Raw genomic sequence first — 27,785 nt, 5'->3', positions numbered from 1 at the left:
GACCGTAAATATGTCCCCTTTTGTGTTTTACACCTCCAGCAGAATAATTACATTTCTGAGTGCATGATATTCAGTTCAACTGGTATATAGTTAGTTCTATGGATGGTCTTAAACTGCAGTAATTTATGTCTGAGATTATATGAACATGATTGGGCATTCTAACATCTGTATCCATTCATCATCATCAATAGCGTCTTCCTCACATTTTTGTTTGACATGTTTTGTGTCATTGGGAAAAGCCTCTAGCAACCCTTGATACAGTTTGGATATCAACTTTAAAGGTTTGTCAGACTGCCTTAAAATAGTTTAAATCTTCTGGCTTGTCCAGTGTTTACTGCACTGAGAGAATAAAGTGTTGTATCTGAAAAGTTCACTTCTGCGCTGTCACAGACTGGTCTTCCCTGGCTGCTTGACCCTGATGAAACCCCTGTCACCATCTGATCCTGCTCAGATGAGGCATGACAAAGTATTACCTTGGTGTACATTTCTACATTATATTATCCAAAAATAGAATCAACAGTTCAATCATTGAAATTACCATTACTCCCAGATCCCAGACTGTAGCCGGTATACCCATCAACACAAGATGGAACTTTGCATCCATTCACTATAGCTCAAAATTCACGTAAGCTGCAGGGACACCATCGGATTCTGCTAAGACATGATGAGCATAGTGTTGTGTACTGACTGTGCATTGTGACAATGATGCCTGTAGAGCTGGTTATACCATGTCAGTGTAAAAAGTAAGGAATTAGCTAGGACAACTGACAGTTCAATAATCTTACATTGCTATAGTGACTAATAAAAACATCAGAATATTAGTCTTCAATTGGTTGGCTGCTGGTTTCATTGTTTGATTCAGGTGTAGTGTGATTGAGGCAAAAATAATAGCTAAAGTTAGCCAACTTTTGGCTAGCTAATGGTACAACATCAAACTGACTTCTGTTGAAACGGGACAAAACAAAGGCTACAAAACATTTCCATACACACAACAGCTGTTAAATACTGCTACCTGACAGATGGCTAAAGCTGAACTGGCTGTGGTAGCACTAGCTACTAGAAAGCTAACTAGCTGTTAGTAGTTCATTCACTTCAGTTGAGAGGGTATTAAACATTAGCTAACATGTCAGTTACACTACTAGCTCAGCACTGAGAGTAAATAATTGTTTTCAAACAGCAGTGACCTTGCCAGCTAGATCAATCAACTAAGGAGTAGACAGTTTCTGCTCTGCTTTCTTATAAAACTCAGAGAAAAAGCGTAACAGAAAGCAGCTGCCTCTGTTCATCTCGCTGTGCCGGAAAACAGCCTACCCAACGCTCTAAGGCTTCTGCATGGTCCTGTATCACACTGTGATAAATACAATTTGGGGGGACAAGTACAATGGTGAAAGTTACACACCTGCTGTCAGTGATATCAGGGTGTGTGTGTGTGTGTGTGTGTGTGTGTGTGTGTGTGTGTTCCAGGTGTATGAGCAGACCTGTGGGTTCCCCCATGCTGGCTGTGCCCCGGGTGGGAAGCGCAGTCAATCTGCTGTGGAGGTGCTGTTCACCACTATGGATCTGGAGGGCCCCCCGCCCCACACTTCTGCCTTCGGCCAGTCCCGCTCCTCTTCCTTCTCTGGGGCTGGGGCTGAGCCAGGGACCACAGCGCTACAGGGGCTGCGGTGCCACAGTGAGAGGGCCACCCAGAGCTTCAACCGTAGCAGCAGCAGTGTGGCTGAGGGGCCTCAGAGGGGCCGACTGCTGGCCAATACACAGCAGCTGGTCCTGCTCTACCCCAGCCCTCACTCCCACCTTTACCCCTACCCCTGCCTGGAACTGCACCCCATTCTGCCTCTCTCTGCTCAGGCCTACATGTCCGGCTGCTCCTCTTTCTCCTTGGACCACGCTCCAGCGCCTCTGTCCCACTACGGCCCCAGGCCCGCTCCCCAGGCCGCCCTCCTGGACGACTTCATCCGCTCCTCCAGTTTCTCCAACCCCTCCTCATTGTCTCCCTGTCTGCGGCGCCAGCGTCATCGCTACAACGTGCCTCCAGGAATGGCCATCGCTCCGGGGCTGTATGCTGCCACTCTGGCTGGTTGTGGGGCTGGTCGAAGGGAATTTGGCAGAGAGGAGACGGCAGGCCACTTCAGTGATGACTCCAGCTACCAGGCAGGCCTGCCCAAGCGCTCCTGGAGCCAGTCTGATATGAAGGTCCTCCGACCCTCTGCCCCAGCAGCAGAGTTCCGCCCTCTAGGTCACTACCCTCACCTATCACGCCGACACTCGCCTGCACGCCCAACACACCTCCCTCTTAACCTGTCCCCCATGCCTGAACGGCCCGCCTCTGTGTGCGTGCTAGGGGCCGGGAGCAGGACAGGGAGTGGAGAGATCAGCCTCAGTGACTCAGACGTCATGTTCCCATACTACTGCCCAGGGCTAGGGAAACTGGTGCGCTCTGGCCCCCTGGCTCGGATGCGCATTTCATCTGGTAGTCTGCAGCTGGACGAGGGGGAGGAAGACTCCTTTAACTTAAGTGACCCTGAAGGCAGTGCAGCAACAAAGCGGTCATGAGCCAATCAGAGCGTTAGTACTGGGACAACCCCCTTGCTATCCCTAGTCAATCACAGCTTATTCTCTTTGGTCACAATGGGAAGTCCTCCTGACCCAATAAATCTCTAAAAAAGGGTTTTTGTGACCATACCCCCAGTCTTCACAGAGTCATTCCCACAGGCCCTGATGGTTCCGGTCACTAGTCATATTTGAAGATGAAGGCATGAGAGACACACCAAACTGATGGACCTGACTTAAGTATGCCTTGAAGAAACCGTCAGACAATTAGACTTTACATTAACAAATGTAATTACTTGCACCACATAAGATGAGTACTTGGATGAAAGACAAATAGCCCCGCTTCCCTGAGTCTTAATATTTGAGAGCTGAATTTTGATGGGCCCTATAGGCTACTGTACTGGTCTCACCTCACTGTCAACTGTTATTGGAATATTCCTAATGAAACAAGTCTTTTGAAAATGTGGTTTCTGCACATAGACACTGGTTCCGAAGACTGCGATTGTGGAAAGAATAAGACTTTTCTATGAACTACTTAGCTGCACATAACAGGAAAAGTGGACCGTCTACAGAAACAAAATGGGAATACTGTAGACTTGTCCACCCTTCTGCCGTTGAAAGATACTGATGCAATTAAATGTATTTATGGAATACTGACACAATCAATAAAAAAAACACAGGAATTCATAATTTAAATATTTATTTTCAAGACCAAACCAAAATGAATTTTGCAACGATTGAAGCAGACTATCCAATATATACATTTGACAGCTTCCTGTAAAGCTAAGTCAAGTTTCTTTTATAAAGTTCAGATACAGAAATATAAAAAAAAAAAAAAAAAACTTGTTTTCCATCTGCATGTAATTGATGAGGAAATACAAAAATATGCAATGATCAAATGCATTATTGCCTTCACAAACGTATTATTACTATTTAATGCATTCGATGATACATGACTACAATTAAGTTTTAGGCACCATTGGATGTTAAGTTGGCATCCTTCCTCCCTTCCAAAAAGGGGCTCTGTCACCACCACACCAAAGATGGCACCCTTTTGTATGCGTCTGAGCTTGGCTGATAAAATCTTCATTTGGGATTTGTTCAAAAAGGACGAGACTCCCCGGTAGAGTACTCAAGGACTCAGACCAACATTACAATACCGACATTGCCATTTCACTTGTCAAGTATTTTTGGTAGAGAGCGTAGTGTCTTTAAGACAGAAAAGTACCCCCCGTCTCCCTTGAGATCTAGTCTAAGTAGGGAAATAACTAGCAAGCATATTTAGAAAATGCTGCACCCTCCCAATCAAAGTGTGTGCAGTGCATATTTCCTTCAGAAGTAGATCTCCAAAGCCTCCAATAGGATTGCCCTTCTAGAGCAAAGATCCCATAAGATAGATATGATTTGTATCTTTTGGAATGAGAGAGCGTGATACATCTTTTGTGTAGCAAAGTCTTCCCATTTCCTATACAGTCTTTCCTAATGCCCAAACAAGTGACCCCTTTTCCAATTGTCACCGAACAAAAGTTTCCATTTATGGACATCCACTGGTCTGAGCCTTTCCCCCACCCACGGACTGCTCTCAGCAGAGGTATTGAACTCCTGTGGTTTGACTAGATATGCAATTCTCCAAACAGCAGGTTTCTAAATGCTACAAGTGACATGAAGATGGTAAGCTAGATATCAGAAACAAGTGCAGTACACTGAACATCTACAATATAGCTACTTAAAACATTTTTAGTAGCAGTAAAAAAAAATGAACTCAAAATTGAAAACTAAACTATCCTTAATATCCGACTTAAGTAGACGTCTTATGCTCAGCAGAAGATTGATGTTACGTCCATAATCTTTTATAAGACTAAAATACTATTGACTAATATAACAGTAACACGCTCTGCTTTGGGCGCCTACTTTTAACAGGGGTTAAATAAAATAGCATAAACATATTTCAACAAATATACAAAAAAAGAAAAAAAATAGAAGACATTTTTGGTTATAAGATCAGTGAGTGTGCACAGCAGGAGTCCTCCCTCTTTCCCTGCATCCAATGGTCCTGGGGGAGCTGATCAGAGGAGAGGCATGGAGGATGGTGGGAAAAGGAATGGGGGAATGATGGGAAAAGGCAGAGAGGCTGATGATGCACTCTGGAGGCGTGGTCCTCATCAAGCGTCTAAACCTGCCCTCCACATGCCACTAACTCACAGAAAATCTGATGGAAAAGTCCACAGAAAGAAAAACACAGTTGAAGGCCACCTGCTCCAAATTGTAACATGTAATCTCCAGCAGAACCATCTAGCCAATAGTCTAGTCTACGTCACTAACTATAGTCCCCCCTCCCCTGCTGTCCCCTAACTCACCTCTGGAACTTGTCGATGATCCGGTTGATCATCTTGTCTGTGACTCCAGGGCAGATGTCCTCAGCCAGGTGGAGGTTTTTCTCCAGCTCCTCTATCCCTCCCTTCATCTGGCCATCTCTGCGCTGCAGCTAGGAGCGGTGGAAATGGAGAGACAAAGGCAAAACAACAGATTACTCAACTTATCTTTCCAACTGTTATAAAAGAGCGCCGATGTAGAGTCTCTACCTCAGTGAATACCGGGGCGATCAGTGTGGTCAAGCTGGCAGACTTCTTCAGGAGGTCTTGGTCCTGTCATCAAATGGGAAGCAGAGGAGAACAATATAGACCCATGATACTCTCCCGAATTGTTAGCATTAGCCCACTAATCACACAACTAACATTGTAATTACATTCACTTCCTTGTCCTCCCACTCAGGCCAACTCACCGTTCCATTGGACACATTATTCGGGTCTTTCTTCTTGCGAACAGTAGTAAAGAACCAGCCTGACTGGGAGGAGTCGTTCTCCTTGTTGCTGGACTCCCTGGGAGACACACAACAGATAGGATTATCCACAGGTTTAATGTTACTGTAATTCAGACAGGGTCTCAGATCAAACCTTTACCAACTCTTAGTCAAGGGTACAATGTTTAGAGCCTTCACTACTCACGAGTCAGAGTCTTCCGAGCTGGAGTCTCCGTCACTGTGTCCCTCAGCTTTCCAGCGTTTCAACCGGTCTATCAGCTCAGTGAGGTAGGACGTCTTCTTGGCATTCTTCACTATGAACTTGTGCTTCAGAAGCTCCTTAGCTGTTGGCCTCTATAAAGGGGAATATTGGCCCACAATTAAAGGCAGGCCAACCATGGACTACCCCTAAATAACGCAAGATCGTCAAGTAATGGAACTATGAGAAATAAAAGACAAAGTGCTCAGGCCTTGTACTTACAAATGAAGGGTCTTTGTTGAGGCAGGAGTCTATAAACTCTTTGAAGGTCTTGGAGAAGTCTCCGCTGAGGGTGGGTGGGGTGTTCTTTGGTATGAGGAAGAGGACCCGCATTGGGTGCATGTCTGAGTTGGGAGGCTCACCCTTGGCCAGCTCGATGGCAGTAATGCCCAGAGACCAAATATCAGCCTGGAGGAGGGCGAATGTGTTAGCGAGGGACTGGAATTCCGTGAAAGTAAGTTTGCGGGATTTGACAGCATGTCTATGTCATGAAAAGAGGACACGCCTTCAATTCCAAGTACCCTCCACTAAACACAGAAGAGAACAGAAAGCTGCTAACCTTGGAGTCGTAGGCAGACTGTTGGATGACCTCGGGGGCCATCCAGAAGGGCGTGCCCACGAACGTCTCCCGTTTGATCTGGGTGTCTGTCAGCTGGCCCGCCACGCCAAAGTCTGCCAGCTTCACTTCGCCAAACTCGGACAGGAGCACGTTGGCCGCTGCCAAACCCCACACACAACCATGATCATGTCAACAGCAATGAGTGAAATCAATACATGACACACTACTGGCACAAGAGCTAGACTACATTAACCCTAATACTGCAGCTCGTCTCTACGGAAGATATTCCACCCACACACACACACACACACACCTTTGATGTCCCTGTGAATCTTCCTCTCAGAGTGGAGGTAGTCCAGGCCCTTCAAGATCTCCTTCAGCATGGTCGCAATCTGAAACTCATCAAATGCCCCTGCTCGCAGCTAGACACAAGACATACTGTGAGCACACATACGCAAACCCACCAACAGACAGGGGGGGGGTGAAAAAACACTGACATATTGTAACTCTTACCAGGTCCAGAGCAGAGCCACCACCAAGGTACTCCATAATGATCCATAGTTTACTGCCCTGTACAGAGAGAGAGAGAGGTAGAAAAGAGGGAACCATTAGACATGATTTTAGGCCGAGGTGCCGTAGGTAAACCCCCCCCAGTTCCGCCCCCCGGGAAAGATTTGTATCATGTTCTGTACCCGTTTCTTTACCTCTAGGCTACTGTTGTCACCCTTCCTTCACATTTCTCACTGTTTTACCGGTGAAAACGTCCATGCAGCATTTGCATTGCCGACCATCTGATCTCCATCTGATCGGTTTCATGGGAATATGCATTTAAATCTTTAGGTTATGCCCATATTTTGCTTAGTTGCGCACGCTGTTCAGAAAGATGCCACCATTCGCACAATCATTCTAAAATCTCATAATACACGTGGTGTTTTGTCTTACAGTAACGCTATACTATTATAGTCGGTTCTCATGTACAATACTATCATTATATATGACTTTGCAGTCATTTTTTATCTTTGATTTAACTTTATTAAAACGAGCGCCATTCACCAGAGTAGCCTGTCCTCTACGAGGAAAGCAGAGACTGTGTATATAAGTAGAATTCCGCACATGCGCAGTCGCTTCGGGACCTTTCACTTCCGGGAAGAGGGGTCCAGAAAAGTCAGATCCCCAGCCACTCCGATGATTTTCATTTCAACCTCATGCGGGAGCCACACGTGGCTGTGAACATGTTTTCCATGCAGAATGTCTTATGCGCAAATAGAAATAACCTACTGTATGCGGATCCTCACCAATGCCCTCAACCCAAGTCCCGACATGTGCGAGGCTTGGGATTTGTCCACTTCAAACATATTGGGAGATCATCCAATAAGACTCCTTAACTGATGCATATAAATCACGCGATGCTCCAGATTGAGGCACGAGGGAGAAGGTGGGCTGTAGAACAAGAGCATACTTAGAGTGAAAGGTGGAAAATCTGGCATTCATCAAGCCACACCGCTCTCAGCAAACATTTCAGGGGTGGGTCACGTTCACCCTCTCTTCTAGAAATACAGGTATTGTAACATAGCAAAAGAGGGTTCTTCTGTTTAGCGTCACTGTATTTCTAATGGTACGGATTGAGTCGTTACCGTTTAAGGAACAGACAATCAACACCTTTTGAATTGTAGCCGATTACACTCGCAACTGTGAAACAAAGCTTTACATAACGTAATTTGATCGCTGAGAAATTAAATTAATTGTACTCAATTGGCCATTTGAATTTTTGGGGTTCACATAATATTCAATAAATACAGTATCAGTCAAAGGTTTGGACACCTGCTCATTCAAGGGTTTTTCTTTATTTTTACTGTTTTCTACATTGTAGAACAATAATTGATAATGAAGACATCAAAAAAAAAGTTAAATCTAAATATATTTTAGGTTCTTCAAAGTAGTCACCCTTTGCCTTGATGACAGCTTTCTTGGCATTCTCTCAATCAGCTTCACCTGGAATGCTTGTCCAACAGTCTTGAAGGAGTTCCCACATATGCTGAGCACTTGTTGGTGGCTTTTCCTGTACTCTGGGTCCAACTCATCCCAAACCATCTCAATTTGGTTCAGGTCGGGTGATGCGGCACTCCATCACTCTCCTTGGTCAAATAGCCCTTACACAGCCTGGAGGTGTGGTGGGTCATTGTCCTGTTGAAAAACAAATGATAGTCCCACTATGCGCAACCAAATGGGATGTCGTATCACTGCAGAATGCTGTGGTAGCCATGCTGGTTAAGTGTGCCTTGAATTCAGTGTCACCAGCAAAGCACCACCATGCTTCTCGTGTTTCTTGGCCCAAGCAAGTCTCTTCCTCTTATTGGTGTCCTTTAGTAGTGGTTTCTTTGCAGCAATTCGACCATGAAGGCCTGATTCACGCAGTCTCCTCTGAACAGTTGATGCTGAGATGTGTTACTTTTTAAAATGTTTTATATTTATTTTAACCAGGAAAGTCAGTTAAGAACAAATTCTTATTTACTCTAATGAACTTATCCTCTGCAGCAGACAATAACGGACTGGCCATCTGGCGCGCCGGGAGTTTTCCCGGTGGGCCGCTTGACAATTTGGGCCTGAGCAAAGCAAAATATAAATAACCCCACCCCCCCGCTTAAATAAAAATAACCAAGTGCTGTATGTCTGACTGGCCCAGGCGAGTGGGCTGCCAGCCCTCTGCCACTCTGGTTGGGTATTACATCTGTCAGCCTCTCCCCCCCCAGCCAATTACTTTTGGTCCAGTCCATTCTAACTTTACCTGGGCCCCGCCCCTTTCCCCATCTCTGTTAAGTGGTGACATTTGGATTAATAGTCGAGTGGAGCAAGACGGACAAACAAAAAGAGAAATAATGTAAAGGTGGTGCTGAAAAGTAGAGAGAGAAGAGGTTGACGTCCCTTGAGGCTGATGCAGCCAAATGTTTTAAAATAAATGATTAATTTGGCGCCGTTACCAGTCACTCACCCTAATGAGCCCGAAGGCACTGGCAGCAGAGAGGAGAGAGAGCAGCCCATTGAGCCCAGCGATACCAGTTCAACTGTTAGCCAAGGTTTTGCAGCTGAAGCGGTAAGACAGAAGACAATAGGGATAGAACAAGCAATGTTTGGGTTTGGCTAGCTGGTTATTCAGCTATATCGGGTGCCTTTTGTTGAAACAAGCTCTCGTCAATGTCACTTTTCGTGAACCAACCAATCACAGCCTGGATGGGGCGGGACATTAAAAAAAGGTTGACGTGCTACAGCAAACTTTGGAAATGTTGAACTCATTGTTAGTACTTAGCATTAACCAATTAGAGACAAGGATTTAAGGACGGAACAAAAGCTACAAAAATTATAAAATGTTGGTTGTCCATTTCTTAAACTGCTGTATTATCCAATTGGAATTAATATTATATGAAATTATATGAATATACTAACATTATACTATTATATTAACATTATACTTTTCATTTAATGTTATAATATTATACTAATTACTCATCCAGGTTGAGGATAGTGCATCTGCAGTGGACAGATGTGGACTGGACCGGAGTCAGGATACCAATGCCACTCTAAATTTTGATTATTTTAAAGAGGCTGAAGTCAGGTGACCTAGATGTTTTTTTTTTAGTTTCCACCCCCAACAAAAGTGTGAAGTCTGTGTTGCAGAAGGTTTTCTTTTGTAAAAAAAATGGGACCAACAGGAAGTGGCTGTCATACAGCGAAAAGAACCATGCTTTATTCTGCTTCCTTTGTACGGCATTTGCAAAGCCCACAGAGAACAGCCCTTTCATGAATGGAATGGCAGACTGGAAGCAGATCCATCAGACAGTGGGAGAACATGAGAAGAGCGTTATGCATAGAGGTTATGCAGAGGCATACTTTCTAAGGTCCTCCGACGGTAACATTGAGAGCCTGCTCATCGGCAGTCAGATGTCTGCTCATAGAAGGCAAGTGCTAGAGCGCATTATAGACGTTGTTTTAAAGTCATAGGCAAGAGGGGTCTGAGCTACAGAGGCATGCAGTCTGAAGCAGCTTATACGCTAAATGACAGCAGCATTGACCATGGCAACTTTCTGCTGGGAAAGTACGACCTGTGTATGAAAGAGCATTCTCTGCCTGCATAGAGAAAAGCAAAAAAACTGCATGAGTCTGGGTCAAGAGGGGGCGGAGGCTCTCTAATCACTCTTATCAAAGACTACCATCAATAACGTCATTATCGCCATCCAACACACAATACAGGCCACCATAGCAAGTGAAATCCAGGAAGCTGGTATGTCTTCAATCCAGATTGACACTACGCAGGACATTACAAAACAAGATCAATGCTCTGTCATAGTCAGATATATGTCGAACATCATCCATGAGAGGCTTGTGGCTGTGGTGAAATGCGAGGCATCCACTGGACAATACTTTGTCCAGGTACTGTGTGAAGTGCTGGAAAACATGCTTGACATCAGCAAGTGCATTGGCAATTCCACTGATGCAGCCTCCAGTAAGGCCAGTATAAAGGCTTCTCTGCCCTGCTCTCTGCAAATGCCAACAATTAAGTGCATGTGTGGTGCTATGAACACATTTTGAACCTCGTTTTGGCAGACAACAGAGCGTGTCTTGGTAAGTGGGTCACTTTTTTCTCTCTCATTAACAACATTGCTCTGTTCTTCTGTGAATCCTACCAGAGGATGAACATTTGGGAAAAGGAGAGCAAGGACCCAAGACACAGAAGTCTTGCTCCAATTGGAGAGACACGCTGGTGGGATAAAGACAGTACCTTAAAGAAGGTCTTTGGAGCTTTTGGAAATCCAGATGAGGGTCTGTATGTTGATGTCCTTCTCACTCTTTCAACCATACAAGTTCAGAAAAACATCAACACTACTGCACGGGTCAAGGCACAAGGATACATTGAGGGGTTGCTGAAGTATGAAACAATACTTACAGCTCAGATATTCCTCAGAATATTTCAGGTCACCTCACCAGTCCCAAAATATCTTCAAACAAGTGGAATGGACATTCCGTCTGCGTATGGTTGTGTCTACAGAGGAGCAGCTGAAAGGAATGGCAGGAGATTTTGAAAAAGTCAAGGCAACTGCAGACACATTTGTTCAGTGGGCCAACAGGAAGTTGCAGGAACAGGATGAGGAAACAGAGCTGGAGTTAAATGAAAAGGGCTCGAAAGAAGAAAAACATTCCTGGAGAGATGGCACAAGATGAGACTTTTACTGGGGCAGAGTGCGCATACAGGATTGGTGTCCATACTCAAATTCTGGATATATAGTTATAGATAGCATCCATCGGCGATTTCTGAGTAATGGCACTTTGTATGCGGACATGGCTCTTCTGGACCCTAAAAACTTTAGTCAGATAACATCCAGTGCCAGTGGCCTTCCACAGACAGCCCTTCAAGAACTAAGCAAATGTTTGATCAAATTTTGACAGCAGAGCAACGGTGGCCAATTTACAGAGTGAGCTCATGAGTCTAGGTTTAAACAATATGGATTTGAAGAATACACAACCTGGACTATGGAGGATCATGGACCTGAAGGAAATTAAGACGAGGTGGAGATGGTGAACAAGAGCTGTTCATCTTGCAAGGACTGTCCAGTGTGTTGCTACCGTATTTTTTGTCAGTACAACCTATTGACTGACGCGTACCACATTCTGGGCCTTGCTTACAAGTTCCTACTTACCCTGTCAATAACCCAGGTAGCTTGCAAGCGGAGCTTCTCTACTCTGAAATTCATCAAGAGTATGCTCAGGAGCACTCAACAGCACCTGGAGGCTTTTATGCTCACCGAGCGAGATGTTTAAATGGCCCTGGACAGTGACCTGGTTATAGATGGCATTGCTGAGAGAAGTGAGCTGCAGAAATGTCTAATTTGAGGTAGAAAATGTTTATTTTATTCTGACTTTTTCATCCCCAGTCCGTCCCTGGCAGCAGAGGTAACTCTGGGGCTTCCTTTTCTGTGGCGGTCCTCATGAGAGCCAGTTTCCTCATAGCGCTTGGTGGTTTTTGTGACTGCACTTGAAGAAACTTTCAAAGTGACTGGACTTCATGTCTTAAAGTAATAGACTTAATTGAAATGCATTCCAGGTGACTACCTCATGAAGCTGGTTGAGGGAATGCCAAGAGTGTGCAAAGTTGTCATCAAGGCAAAGGGGGACTACTTTGAAGAATCTCAAATATAAAACGTGTGTCATTTCATAGTTCTGATGTCTTCACTATTATTCTACTATGCGTCCAAACTTTTGACTGAGTTTTATTTTTTTATTATAAATTTGCAAAAGTGTAAAAAAAAAACGTTTTGCTTTGTCATTGTGGTATTGTGTGTAGATTGACAAGGTAAAAAATTAAGAATAAGGCTGTAACGTAGCAAAATGTGGAAAAAGTCAAGGGGTCTGAATACTTTCCGAACGCGCTGTATTATTACCACTTGTGAATGATGCCCAGCTTGTGTGGATTAAGGCAAAAAACAGTCCATGCCTTTTTTTGTGACCTCATGTAGCCTAGCCCATAGTGCTATATGTTTTGATGAGGTTTGTATCACAACTGAAGAGGCCAAATAACGTCTTAAAATTAAGCACCCTAATCCGCTTTACAATGGGTGTAGAGCCTAACTGGCAAACATACGCATCGCGAGTTTCAAGTTGGGAGAAGATTATTTTCACCAGAAAAATGCACCTTGATAATAACTGCATTACATGTATAATCGCATTTGCGGTCACTTTGAGAATGCCGTTTTCCCACTAATGGTATACTCACGCATATAGCCTACTGCCGTGTGTGCATTGCTGCGCTTATAATGTGAAGAAATACCAGAATAGTTTACCAAAGTTTTAAGCTAAATGTTCTCATCTGTTGTGTCAGTCTCATTGCTTAAAAAAGTTTTTGATGCTAATGCATCGCATCCCACAACTGTTTGGAATATTTATTCCTTGCACAGAATAGGTCAACTTTTGGACTATTGGGGATAGTAGATTTTTGCTGTTCATTAGGCATACTCATCTTGTTAGCTGACGAAAAGTAAATGTAGACAGTTCTTTCCATATCTTAAATATGCGCCACGGATTTGGATAAGGACGCGCGCAGTTGCATCCTTCACTTGTAGCCTGTGAGAAAGACCCGATCACGTGACAGAGAGCCATGTGAGTGAGAGGTGCTTTGGAGCACGCAGCCGGGAGAAGGGAATTATAATTAATTATTGTATTCAACCCATGGGCACAACGGCCACTGGCAGCAAAAGGCATGGATTCTTTTAGGGGGCATTACGGCCACAAAAGGGGATGCCTCCGGGAAATTCGAGGCATTATCAAGTGCTTGTCTAATTGTGAATGAGAGACTGATGAAGTGTGTACAGCCTGAGCAAAAAAACTAAGCAGAGCTCATGCCTTTCATGTGACTTTTTTCAAATCATCATTAGTCGCATCATGTAGCCATAGAATGTACTAAAAATCAAAACATATAGCCCAACGTTTGTATCACAACTAAAGTAACATAAATAACTCTAAAATTAAGCATATAGGAGTTCCTGTTTCTTTGTTAACCGCTCAACACAGAATAGCTGCATGTGCGCACTCCCTCAAATCGCTTGGAGAAAATATTATTTATATTTTATTCAGCTATGTTCAATTGTAATCTTCATAATATCAAAAAAATGCCACGGAATTCTAAGCTAATCTTGTCAGCTAAATGATCTATTGTAGCCATCAGCCATATGACATAGCCAGATCAGGACCTAACATAAGGCCAACTCAGAGTATACTATTCTGTTCTGAAATAGACTACATTTTCATCATATCATGTTTCTTTAGCCCGGTCTAAAATAATGGATTTATTGTGATGGTGTAGGCAACATGGATTTAAATGGAGATGTTCCAAAGGTCTGCATCAGCGGCTTGTAGACCAGGAGATGCTAAATGTGTTTATGTTAATTACCGTGAGACTGGCAGTTATTTGCTTGACAATCACCGGCTGACAAAATTTCACGACCACAGCCCTACTTCCTCCCCCTGAAATTGTGTGCTACAATATGCCATTCTATATTGTTTCTCAACAGGGAATCCATGTTTACTTGACAGAACACAACCTTTTTTAGCTTTTTGCCACAAATCAAATTGAAAGAGTAGACTCCTTTTTCTGAGTAGATTACTAATCTACTGCCTTCCCTCAAAGTCAAACCCACAGTGATTGATTGACAGGTCTAAAACCCTACCAACTGTGACTCAAACATCCTGCCCCCTCCCTGACAATCCCACCCACAGTGATTGATAGGCCGAACTGTTAAAGGGATAGTTCACCCAAATTACATTTGTTTCCTTACCCTAAGTGTCCACAGCAACAGAGCATATAAAATACATAATTTGAAGAACAAACATCATTGTGGCAATTTATTCATATTTTAAGGTAAAACTGTAAATATGATTAACCTGTTGGGGCTAGGGGGCAGTATTTTCACGGCTGGATAAAAAAACGTACCCAATTTAATCTGGTTACTAATCCTACCCAGTAACTAGAATATGCATATACTTATTATATATGGATAGAAAACACCCTAAAGTTTCTAAAACTGTTTGAATGGTGTCTGTGAGTATAACAGAACTCATTTGGCAGGCAAAACCCTGAGACAGATTCTGACAGGAAGTGGATACCTGATGTGTTGAATTACCTTTAAGCCTATGCCATTGAAACACACAGGGGCTGATTAATGTTTTGGCACTTCCTATTGCTTCCACTAGATGTCACCAGCCTTTACAAAGTGTTTTGAGTCTTCTACTGTGAGATCTGACCGAACAAGAGCCTTGGAACGGTGATGGCCGATTAGACTCTGGCGCGCGAGGTCATGTTGGGTACCCTCGTTCCAATACGTTTTAAAAGAGAATGCATTCGTCCACCTTGAATATTATTCATGTTCTGGTTTAAAAAGGCACTAATGATTTATGCTATACAACGTTTGACATGTTTGAACGAACGTAAATATATTTTTTCCCCTCGTTCATGAAGTGAAGTCCGGCGGGCTTAGATCATGTGCTAACAACACGGAGCTTTTTGGACATAAATGATGAGCTTTTTTGAACAAAACTGCATTCGTTATGGACCTGGGATTCCTGGAAGTGACATCTGATGAAGAGAATCAAAGGTAATGGATTATTTACATAGTATTTTCGATTTTAGATCTCTCCAACATGGCGGTTAGTCTGTATCGCAAAGCGTATTTTTCTGGGCGCAGTGCTCAGATTATTGCAAAGTGTGATTTCCCAGTAAGGTTATTTTTAAATCTGGCAAGTCGATTGCGTTCAAGAGATGTAAATCTATAATTCTTTAAATGACAATATAATATTTTACCAATGTTTTCTAATTTTAATTATTTAATTTGTGGTGCTGACTTGACTGCCGGTTATTGAAGGGAAACGATTTCCTGAACATCAACGCCATAGTAAAACGCTGTTTTTGGATATAAATATGAACTTGATAGAACTAAAAATGCATGCATTGTCTAACATAATGTCCTAGGAGTGTCATCTGATGGAGATTGTCAAAGGTTAGTGCATCATTTTAGCTGGTTTTATGGTTTTGGTGACGCCTGTCTTTGAATTGACAAAACATTACACACAGCTATTGTCAATGTACTCTCCTAACATAATCTAACTTTATGCTTTCGCCGTAAAACCTTTTTGAAATCGGACAACGTGGTTAGATTAAGGAGATGTTTATCTTTCAAAGGGTGTAAGATAGTTGTATGTTTGAAAAATGTGAATTTTGACATTTATTTGGTTTCAAATTTGCCGCTCTTGAAATGCACCTGCTGTTGATAGGGTGCACCACGGGTGGCACGCTAGCGTCCCACATAGCCTCAAGAGGTGACAGGTTTAATGTTAAAAAGGTCATTTTACTTGAGAAAATAGTTCTGATCATATAGGATGATATCCAAAACAACTAACACACTGAATTCATACATTTTCAGTAATTTTGTAAAGTCATGTTTTCTACTCAATACCACAACTCATTTTACCAATCTAGGATGTAAAGTCGCTAAAGTATTCAATAATTTAGCTGTGTATTTCGGACAGAATCAAGGCATTAGAATTTACCAGAGGCCACCAAAATAGAGCGCAATCAGACTTTTTTTAATTAATTTTTTTATGTATTATCTTTATTTAAAAAATGTTGCACGGGCATGGCCCCCCCAGCCCGGAACTCCCTGGCTGGCTACATTTTCTACTTGGCTGGCTATGCCATATACTTACAGAAAACACATAGGATAAAAAAGCAATACTCCAAGCCACAGCTCCATACTACTTATCAGACAGAGAACTGATACTGTATACTGGTTGTTGGGGTGGGATGGGGGGTGGGGGGGGGTGGGGGGGTCCATGGAGGGCTTTTGATCATTTTTATTGGATTCCTCATGTCTTACTCATTGTTAGGAAAACTTATGATCCAAATCGGATGTAAGGTTCTATATTTGTGGACGATTATATGAAACCAATAAATAAATAAAAAGCCAATTTGGGTGCAATCAATTATCTTAATTTCTCAGATATCAAATTATATTTCAACCAAATCTTTCAGGAATATTCATTTGATGTTTCTAACAATTAACGACTTCAGAACAATCCGAGACGGTGGGTGTCAAATCCTCTTTCTGGTGCTTTTTTGAGGTGGGACGACTGCAGTGTGCGTGTGTGTTACCTTGAGGTAGGAGCCGTAGTACTTTGTGACGTAGGGGCTGTCACACTGGCTGAGCACGGTGATCTCCTGCTGGATGTCCTCGATCTCATCCTCAGCCTCCTCCAGGTCTATGGTCTTGATGGCAACCACATTCTGAGTGCGGTTGTCTATGCCCTTGAACACCTCACCGAAGGAGCCCTTCCCAATACGCTCCAGCTTGGTGAACAGCTCCTCAGGGTCTGTCCGGCTGTTCTGAAGATTCAGAGACAGAGACATAGCAGTTATGTGGCAAAAAAATAAAACATTCCTTACCCCAGGACACCTCAACAGGCGACGATACTAGTTTGTACTGCTGAATGAGTCAAACAGGAAGTTGCCATTTCTTTAACGTTGAACGGTGTGGCTACATAGTTTATTGATAGGCCGGCTATATAAAACCGATGATCAACTGTTTTATAAAAGAATAGCCTACCCAATTTGAAAAATCCATATAGCCTAATCTGCACTGTTGTTGCAATGTAACCTATCACTAGATAACCACAAGCATGTTTGCAAAGAGAGCCTGTTGGATCCAAATAAATGATAAGCTTAAGAGAAGATTATTGCCAAACCTCGTTCGAAATGTGGGACATTTCAAATACAGCAAAGGTGAAAGGGTGTGGCATTGAGTTCACTTGGAAGCAGACGTGTTTTGACCTGAAAATGAGGTTCAACAGACAGACTTATGCCCTAGTGCATTTCTCAGTGTTTCCGATATTTTAATTTAGCAGCGGTGGTCCGCCGCTGCTAAATCATGTCCTCCACTCCAAAAAACTAAGTACGTGGAAAAGATAATGGAGCTATACATTTTTGAAAAAAGATCAACTTTGAGAACTAACAACCAACTAAATAAAAACTAGACAGTCAGGAAGAATCTAAAATTCAAAAAATGTCATGGCATGGGGCCCCCGTTGATATGGTTATAATGTTTGAGTCACTCAGATGGCATAAGAACATCATGGATAAATTTGTAGAATTACAGGAAATTTGCTTTAAAACTGCTATTTTTCTCAGCCCCATGGAAAAATGTGTAGAATTGCAAGAAATTTGCTTTAAAAACAGCAAACTGGTAGCCACCGCTGCTGAAAAAAAATACTAGGGGAAACACCAATTTATTAATCTGCACAGAGAGTGGTGGAAGTCAGTGGCACCAGCCTTGATCTCTCCCTGCCCTGACTATTAACCTGTTTGGGATAGGGGGCAGTATTTTCACGGCCGGATAAAAAACGTACCCGATTTAATCTGGTTACTACTCCTGCCCAGAAACTAGAAAATGCATATAATTAGTAGATTTGGATAGAAAACACTCTAAAGTTTCTAAAACTGTTTGAATGGTGTCTGTGAGTGTAACAGAACTCATATGGCAGGCCAAAACCTGAGAAGATTCCAGACAGGAAGTGCCCTGTCTGACAATTTATTCTCCTTCTGGGACATCTCTATCAAAAATACAGCATCTCTGCTGTAACGTGACATTTAAGGCTTCCATTGGCTCTCAGAAGGCGCCAGAAAGTGGAATGACGTCTCTGCAGTCTCTGGGCAAAAAACAGCAGGAGTTTTTGTGAGTGGTCAGGCAGGGAACAATGACACTGGAGATGCACGTCCACGAGACGACTCCATGTTTTTCTTTCAGTCTTTGAATGAATATAACGTCGCCCGGTTGGAATATTATCGCTATTTTACGAGAAAAATAGCATAAAAATTGATTTTAAACAGCGTTTCACATGTTGCGAAGTACGGTAATTGAATATTTTGAAATTTTTTGTCACGAAATGCACCCTTCGGATAGTGACCTCAACGCACGAACAAAACAGAGCTATTTCAATATAATTATGGATTATTTCGAACCAAAACAACATTTGTTGTTGAAGTAGAAGTCCTGGGAGTGCATTCTGACGAAGAACAGCAAAGGTAATCCAATTTCTTATAGTAAATCTGAGTTTAGTGAGCACCAAACTTGGTGAGTGTCAAATTAGCTAGCCTGTGATGGCCGAGCTATCTACTCAGAATATTGCAAAATGTGCTTTCACCGAAAAGCTATTTAAAAATCTGATACCGCGATTGCATAAAGGAGTTCTGAATCTATAATTCTTAAAATAATTATGTTTTTTGTAAACGTTTATCGTGAGTAATTTAGTAAATTCACCGGAAGTTTGCGGTGGGTATGCTAGTTCTGAACATCACATGCTAATGTAAAAAGCTGTTTTTTGATATAAATATGAACTTGATTGAACAAAACATGCATGTATTGTATAACACAATGTCCTAGGAGTGTCATCTGATGAAGATCATCAAAGGTTAGTGCTGCATTTAGCTGTGGTTTTGGTTTTTGTGACATATATGCTTGCTTTGAAAATGGCTGTGTGATTATTTTTGGAAGGGTACTCTCCTGACAATCTAATGTTTTGCTTTCGCTGTAAAGCATTTTTGAAATCGGACAATGTGGTTAGATTAACAACAGTCTTGTCTTTAAAATGGTGTAAAATAGTCATATGTTTGAGAAATTGAAGTTATAGCATTTTTAAAAGGTATTTGTATTTCGCGCCACGCTCTACCATTGGATATTGGTGAGGCGTTCCGCTAGCCCTGTCTGGCAGGTTGGCACAGAGGCAGGAATAGAGGACTTTGTCTTTGGTCACCTTTGGGTGTGTGGGGCTTCAGTGTGACAGGACTGCCTAGAATGGCAGCAGCGTCAGTGTCTGGGCAGAGCCTGGCTCATGGCGTCACAGAGGGCCAGAGGGTCTCACAGAGGGTCTCCTTCACCAGGTCTCACAGAGGGTCTCCTTCACCAAGTCTCATGCATCTAGACCGTTCTGTCTCAGATAAAGCTGTGAGCACTAGACTAATCTGGAGACTGGCCAGGCCAGGACCTTAATCAGTTTGTTACCACCACATGGCAGAACATGTTTGGCTGGAAATAACTTCAGTCAACAGAATTTGTTGGGAGGAAGCTAGCTGTCTAAATTCAACAGGCCTATTCTGATTCAAAACTAAAAGCTGAAGAGAATAGGCCCCTGTGCATATTTTGGAAAGAACATGCAGGCAGCATGCTCAACATTTAACATACACACGTCGTGTGCATGGACCCGTTTCCAATGCAGTGTTGACAACTAACCTAGCGCAGACTCGGGTGTTGCCCACAGCAAACAAGAGTAAGGAAAACTTCCTCTCAGGCTACACCCTCTTCAAGATGACAGAACACTTCAATGTGGCCAATGCTACTGGTCATTGTTGCCAGTATCATACCAGTCTCACAAAACAGTAAGGCTTGCCACCTGATTTAGCATCAGACTTTGGACTGCAGGTAGGCCTAATGCCTAAACGAGAAAACAGAGGAAATCACAAGGGAGTTGCTGATCTCCCTGGAGGGAGAGAGACAGGTGGGTATCCTGCAGTTAGGAATTCATTTGCCAGAGCAATGAAGCATGGTGAACAAACGTCATTACTAAAGCCCCAGGGAAATTACTAATATCAACCACCTCTTATCAATGCAGCCTTCCTGCTGTTGCACAAGGCAGCTTGAGTACTGGAGTTCTGCAAAGTAGCCTTAATGTCTATGTTTTGCAATGACCATAGTAGAACTTCGCAGGGAGAGAATAATCTGCAGATAGGACAATGAGAGAATGTTCATATTTGTCACAATTGACTTTCCTTGCCTTATAATATGTTACATTTCAGACGTGTTAGATAAGTGTGGCTAAACTGAAATAGAAAACACCTAAAGCCTAATCCCCAATTTAATAAATTGGTATACAAAATATAACTGAAAAAGCATGGAATCTTTCAACATCTCACTTTGGTAAAGTAATGTCATAGTTCCGCCCACAAGGGTTCTTCTCATGGAGCAATCTTCCCTCTAATGTTCAAATCATCAACGACAGAGACTAGACCTAATGATGTAACGTTATTGCACTGAAATGTTCTCATCCATATCAGATTACAGGCTGTAAATGCAGAACAGCAGTTGTAGCTAGTGGCTTAGGCCTATTTCAAGTCCCAAATCTAATGAACGGTGACCATATGGCAGCCCAAACAATGTATAATTTGCCAAGGCAAGGGATACACAAAAGATGCTTTCAGTAGACCAGAGGCAAACACCTGTGCCTTTCTATATACAGTTGAAGTCGGACGTTTACATAAACTCGTTTTAATGACTCCAACCTAAGCGTATCAACCACTCCACAAATGACTTGTTAACAAACTATAGTTTTGGCAAGTCGGTTAGGACATCTACTTTATGCATGACTCAAGTAATGTTTCCAACAATTGTTTACAGACAGATTATTTCATTTATAATTCACTGTATCACAATTCCACTGGGTCAGAAGTTTACATACACTGAGTTGACTGTGCCTTGGAAAATTCCAGAAAATGATGTCATGGCTTTAGAAGCTTCTGATAGGCTAATTGACATCATTTGAGTCAATTGGAGGTGTACCTGTGGATGTTTTTCAAGGCCTACCTTCAAACTTACTGCCTCTTTGCTTGACATAACCGGAAAATCAAAAAAATCTGCCAAGACCTCAGAAAAGAAATTGTAGACCTCCACAAGTCTGGTTCATCCTTGGGAGCAATTTCCAAACACCCGAAGGTACCACGTACATCAGGAGCAACAATAGTATGCAAGTATAAACGCCATGGGACCACGCAGCCGTCATACCGCTCAAGAAGGAGACACGTTCTGTCTCCTAGAGATGAACGTACTTTGGTGCGAAAGGTGCAAATCAATCCCAGAACAACAGCAAAGGACCTTGTGAAGATGCTGGAGGAAACGGGTACAAAAGTATCTACATCCACAGTAAAACGAGTCCTATATCGACATAACCTGAAAGGCCGCTAAGCAAGGAAGAAGCCACTGCTCCAAAACTGCCATAAAAAAGCCAGACTACGGTTTGCAACTGCACAGGGGACAAAGATCGTCCTCTGGTCTGATGAAACAAAAATAGAACTGTTTGGCCATAATGACCATCAATATGTTTGGAGGAAAAAGGGGGACGCTTGCAAGCGGAAGAACACCATCCCAATCGTGAAGCACGAGGGTGGCAGCATCATGTTGTGGGGGTGCTTTGCTGCAGGAGGGACTGGTGCACTTCACAAAATAGATGGCATCATGAGAAAGGACAATTATGTGGATATATTGAAGCGACATCAGTCAGGAAGTTAAATTTGGTCACAAATGGGTCTTCCAAAAGGACAATGACCCCAATATACTTCCAAAATTGTGGCAAAATGGCTTAAGGACAACAAAGTCAAGGTATTGGAGTGGCCATCACAAAGCCCTGACCTCAATCCTATAGAACATTTGTGGGCAGAACTGAAAAACCATGTGCGAGCAAGGAGGCCTACAAGTCTGACTCAGTTACACCAGCTCTGCCAGGAGGAATGGGCCACAATTCACCCAACTTATTGTGGGAAGCTTGTGGAAGGCTACCTGAAACGTTTGACCCAAGTTAAACAATTTAAATGCTACCAAATACTAATTGAGTGCATGTAAACTTCTGACCCACTGGGAATGTGATGAAAGCAATAAAAGCTGAAATAAATAATTCTCTACTATTATTCTGACATTTCACATTCTTAAAATAAAGTGGTGATCCTAACTGACCAAAGACAGGGAATTTTTACTAGGATTAAATCCTAGTAAAAATTCCCTGTCTTTGGTCAGTATGTATATATATATATATATATATATACACACACACACACACGGAAAGTATTCAGACCCCTTGTCTTTTCCACATTACAGCCTTTTCCTAAATGTATTAAATTATTTTTTCCCCCTCGTCAATCTACACACAATACCCCATAATGACAAAGCGAAAAAAGGTTTAGACATTTTGGGAAATGTATTAAAAATAAAAACAGAAATACCTTGTTTGAAAGAGACCGTTTTTCTGGAAGCTGTGCCATTTCCCCCACGTGGGCCAGCCCCCTAGCAATTCAAGTACTAGCCAATGAGCTTCCGGCCCTCGCCATCTGAGTGACAGCGAGCAAGATACACACAGCAGAGCAAGAGCAATGACATGGTGCACATATGTGACGTAGTACGCAACTTTCTGGGACCACTTTTGGCTTATGAGCGCTACTTTCAGAACTTCTGGCTAAAAAGTATACAAAAAGTACAGATGCTCTTTAATACGACTTTGTGAATCTCTTTAACAGGCTGAGCCAGAACAGCTTCAATGCACTTTGGCATAGATTCTACAAGTGTCTGAAACTCTATTGCTGGGATGCAACACCATTCTTCCACGAGAAATTCCATCATTTGGTGTTTAGTTGATGGTGGTGGAAAACGCCGTCTCAGGCACCGCTCCAGAATCTCCCATAAGTGTTCCTTCCATTGGGTTGAGATCTGGTGACTGAGATGGCCATGGCATATGGTTTATATCATTTTCATGCTCATCAAACCATTCAGTGACCGCTCGTGCCCTGTGGATGGGGGCTTTATCATCCTGTGGGCAAAGCCATGGAGGGGCTTCTCTGCAACTTCGCTATTACACTTTGTTATTATCAGTAGTACTTTATTATTATTATTATTCAAGTTTTTACCTCTAAATATTAGTCTAGTATACAAATTAAATAATGTCAGATTGGAGAGGAATTCTGGGAAAATGCAGATTCCAATTTTGACGCACTAAACCATTCCCACCAAGTCCGATGCGTTTCCCCTCCACTTCCCCGATCGAGTCGCATAACGTCACCAATGCTACTGTGGTCATTCTCTATGGAAATATGTTGTTCAAAGTGGCTAGAGGACGCAGTAATGAGAGAAAAATAATATATTACTGGAAAAATAATACACTACTGAAAATATGATATAGGCTATGCATCCTATCGGATGAATCATGAAGAGAGCTAGGCTACGTTTCATTCAGTTGCACCACATTTAATATGAGAAAAAACGCAAAACTGGCACCTGTCGTCATTCCTCGCACATATGCTGACTCTGCAACAAGACATAGAAAACAACAACCTATCTGATTAAAGAGATGAAGTCCAGACAGGCTAGGCCTATTTTAGTAAACTGTATGAATGGACATAAGGAATTAGTGAACTCATACATGCACACCACCCACCTAAAAGGACCCATCAACCAAGCTGCCTGCAGCACATCTAACTCAAACACATAAGCAAATCCTGTTTGTCCTTTCCCAAAAACATTAAAAACCTGGCCTTCAAATCCTTTCTGTAGAATATCAAAATTAATGCTAAATCAATGTAGCCCATCATATAAATTGACGAGGACCAGTGGTGGAAAAAGTACCCAATTGTCATACTTCAGTGAAAGTATACAGTACATTCAGAAAGTATTTAGACCCCTTGACTTTTTCCACATTTTGTTACGTTGCAGCCTCACTCTAAAATTGATTCAATCTACACACACACCATAATGATTGTAATACATTTGCATAAAAAAAATAATAATAATGAAATATTACATTTATATAAGTATTCAGACCTGTTACTCAGTACTTTGTTGAAGCACCTCTGGCAGCAATTACAGCCTCGAGTCTTCTTGGGTATGACGCTACAAGCTTGGCACATCTGTATTTGGGGAGTTTCTCCCGTTCTTCTCTGCAGATCTTCTCAAACTCTGTCAAGTTGGATGGGGTGCGTCGCTGCACAGCTTTTTTCAGGTCTCTCCAGAGATGTTCGACCAGGTTCAAGTCCGAGCTCTGGCTGGGCCACTCAAGAACATTCAGAGACTTGTCGCGAAGCCACTCCTGCATTGTCTTGGCTGTGTGATAAGGGTCGTTGTCCTGTTGGAAGGTGAACCTTCGCCCCAGTCTGAGGTCCTGAGCGCTCTGGAGCAGGTTTTCATCAAGGATCTCTCGATACTATGCTCCGTTAATCTTTCCCGATGCTAACTAATCTCCCAGTCCCTGCCGCTGAAAAACATCCCGACAGCATGATGCTGCCACCACCATGCTTCACTGTAGGGATGGTGCCAGGTTTCCTCCAGACGTGACATTTGGCATTCAGGCCAAAGAGTTCAATCTTGGTCTCATCAGACCAGAGAATCTTGTTTCGCATGGTCAGTATCATTTAGGTGCCTTTTGGCAAACTCCAAGTGGGCTGTCATCTGCCTTTTACTGAGGAGTGGCTTCCGTCTGGCCACTCTAACATAAAAGGCCTGATTGGTGGAGTGCTGCGGAGATGGTGGTCCTTCTGGAAGGTTCCCCCATCTCCACAGAGGAACTCGGGAGCTCTGTCAGAGTGACCATCGGATTATTGGTCACCTCCCTGACCAAGGCTCTTCTCCCCCGATTGCTCAGTTTGGCCGGGCAGCCAGCTCTAGGAAGAGTCTTGGTTCCAAACTTCTCCCATTTAAGAATGATGGAGGCCACTGTGTTGTTGGGGACCTTCAAATGCTGCAGAAATGTTATGGTACCCTTCTCAAATCTGTTCCTTGACACAATCCTGTCTCGGAGCTCTACGGACAAGTCCTTCGACCTCATGGCTTGGTTTTTACATTGTCAACTGTGGGACCTTATATAAACAGGTGTGTGCCTTTCTAAATCATGTCCAATCAATTGAATTTACCACAGGTGGACTCCCAATTTATATAAACATCAAGGATGATCTATGGTAACAGGATGCACCAGAGCTCAATTTCAAGTCTCATAGTAAAGTGTCTGAATACTTATATACACACATACACACACATTTCTAAAAGCCTGTTTTCTCTTTGTCATTATGGGGGAGTGTGTAGATTGATGAGGGCATTTAAAAAAAAAATAATACATTTTTTAATAAGGCTGTAACATAACAAAATGTGGAAAAAGTCAAGGGGTCTGAATACTTTCCGAACGCACTGTAGATACCTTAATAGAAAGTTACTCAAGTAAAAGTATTTGGTTCTAAATATACTTAAGTATCAAAAGTAAAAATCATTTCAAATTCCTTATATTAAGCAAAGCAGACGGCACCATTTTCTTATTTTAAATGTACGGCTTGCCACAGGCACAGCTCAGACAATTTACAAATGATGCATTTGTGTTTAGTGAGTCCACCATATCAGCGGCAGTAGGGATGACCACGTATTTTCTTGATAAGTGCGTGAATTCGACCATTTTCCTGTCCTGCTAAGCATTCAAAATGTAACGAGTACTTTTGGGTGTCAATGAGAATTTAGGGAGTAAAAAGTACATTATTTTCTTTAGGAATGTAGTGAACAAAAAGTTGGCAAAAATATAAATAGTAAAGTAAAGTACAGATACCCCCAAAAAAACGACTTTACGCCACTGACGAGGATATAGAGACAATTGACAACTATTAGAAAATAGAAACATGCACGCAACCTGTCCATAGCCTAATGATCAGCCATTGATCAATTTTAGTGAAGCAATGGGGGTGATGAATACACTTTCCCCCAACACATGTAAATATTGTACTATAAATTGGCAATGAACTGGAGGGGAAGTTTGAATGGCGAGAGTGACATGTAGCCTAGCTCTGGTGTGATATGATCACATTGGCTAAATTCATACCTTGCTGCACTGATGCATTGCAAACGTTAAAAAAAATATCAAAAAAAGGCAGAGAAACGAATTAATAATTCACACAATTAACCCAGATCTGCCATTGGCAGTGGTGGCATGTCAGTGTCATCAGTTTATTTTCGCATGTTCAATTTTACGTCTAACTATGACGTTTGGTTATGTATTTCTCACGTGATCAAACGTGAACGGAAGAGTCATCTGTCATTGAACTACAAACACTTCATTTAAGAATCCCTACTGTCAACCAATCACCGACGAAGGGGAGTTGACTTCGGCAAGCCTCAACAACAACAAAAAAGTGCTTGAACCCTGCCGAACACCAAACCGTCGTGATAATATATGCGCGAACTGTTTCGACTGGGACGCATAGGTTACGAAGTCTTGTGCAGATCAAATACACCGCTGGAACGCTGATTAAACTGTTGAGTTTAGTTACGTGTCCTAATAAGTCTAAAGATTGTTCAGAAAACCAGGTGTTTTAATCGGCGTATGCTTACTTTGATTTTGACATTACGCCGATTAAGATAAGCGGAGTAAAGTGTGTACATGACTATTTCCATACGTTACTCGGTCTTGTACTGCCATAATCAGTTTAATATCAAATTATTAGTGTACGTGTAGCTAAACGTACGTTGACAGACGTGTCATTCCTTCCTGTGAACTGCCGACATATACCTGAGTGCTCATAAAGCTGGTTAGCTAACTGATTTGTGTCATGCTCGCAAAACGGTCTAGCAACAATACACCAACTGGATACAAAACTAGCTAAGTTAGCTAAGTAACTTAACTACAGCCGCTAACGTTAGTAAACTAGCTAGTTATGAAGTTACACACTAACAACGTCCTGCAATCTTGCTAACTGACGTTACTCAACTAAATGCAAGAAAGCTATTTAACGTGAAATGGTTGTTGTTGAAAAAGTTGGGAGGCCTCCACTTACCTGCATCCCAGGCACTTGCACCGCAACCGGTGACTGGGCCATCTTCCGCATCCAAAGGAATAACAGAAAACCAACCGATTAACGTTTGTTTTAGATAACTAGCCTAGCGAACTAACGTCAGGCAACCCAGTTTGCGGTTTATTATTCGCTAGTTAACGGTAGCAACCTATTTTCCTTTGAAAAACGTAGCTAACTGCTAAAGTCGTCGTAGCTAGCTGACATTACACACCCAGCCTTAACGCTAGGCTAGCTACTTCAAAACAACAGGCGACTGACTATTCCATGACATCAATCTTGATGTTTCAACATTAATTTATAGTTGTAAAACAATGTCTTTGATGTTACGACAGGCTATTCATCTGTGTATTAAGCTAGTAAAAAATACAATCCAAAAGTGCAAGCAGTCGACGACTTGTTGTCAGAACTACGTTGATGTGGCTGGCTGGCTTTATGGCGCGTTCATATGCAA

General features: G+C 42.5%; 2 protein-coding genes across 3 annotated transcripts in view; one reads left to right on the top strand and one right to left on the bottom strand.

Annotated features, from left to right (window-relative positions):
• Positions 1-3,240, top strand: part of frmd7 (FERM domain containing 7) — a 17,506-nt gene extending 14,266 nt beyond the window's left edge. The window contains exon 13 of the mRNA XM_045716886.1: positions 1,465-3,240. Within this exon, the coding sequence (XP_045572842.1) occupies positions 1,465-2,553 (1,089 nt within the window). The 3' untranslated portion in view covers positions 2,554-3,240. The remainder of the gene's footprint in view (positions 1-1,464) is intronic.
• LOC106602941 (serine/threonine-protein kinase 26) lies at positions 3,234-27,785 on the bottom strand. Of its 2 annotated transcripts, XM_014195968.2 has the most exons (11): positions 27,317-27,785; positions 16,859-17,089; positions 6,682-6,738; positions 6,482-6,590; positions 6,169-6,326; positions 5,832-6,017; positions 5,556-5,704; positions 5,333-5,429; positions 5,133-5,195; positions 4,908-5,035; positions 3,234-4,759 (listed from the first exon to the last, which is right to left on the bottom strand). In XM_014195968.2, exons 1-11 carry the CDS (start codon positions 27,365-27,367, stop codon positions 4,744-4,746), a joined length of 1,245 nt encoding a protein of 414 aa, XP_014051443.1. In that variant the 5' UTR covers positions 27,368-27,785; the 3' UTR covers positions 3,234-4,743. The 2 variants fall into 2 exon arrangements, with proteins under 2 accessions (XP_014051443.1, XP_014051444.1); XM_014195969.2 differs by lacking the exon at positions 3,234-4,759 and having other exon boundaries at positions 4,904-5,035.

This window comes from Salmo salar, chromosome ssa04 (assembly GCF_905237065.1).
Source record: "Salmo salar chromosome ssa04, Ssal_v3.1, whole genome shotgun sequence".
Classification (NCBI taxonomy): domain Eukaryota; kingdom Metazoa; phylum Chordata; class Actinopteri; order Salmoniformes; family Salmonidae; genus Salmo; species Salmo salar.
The sequence above is the reverse complement of the archived record's forward strand: the minus strand, read 5'-3'. Positions and strand labels throughout refer to the sequence as shown.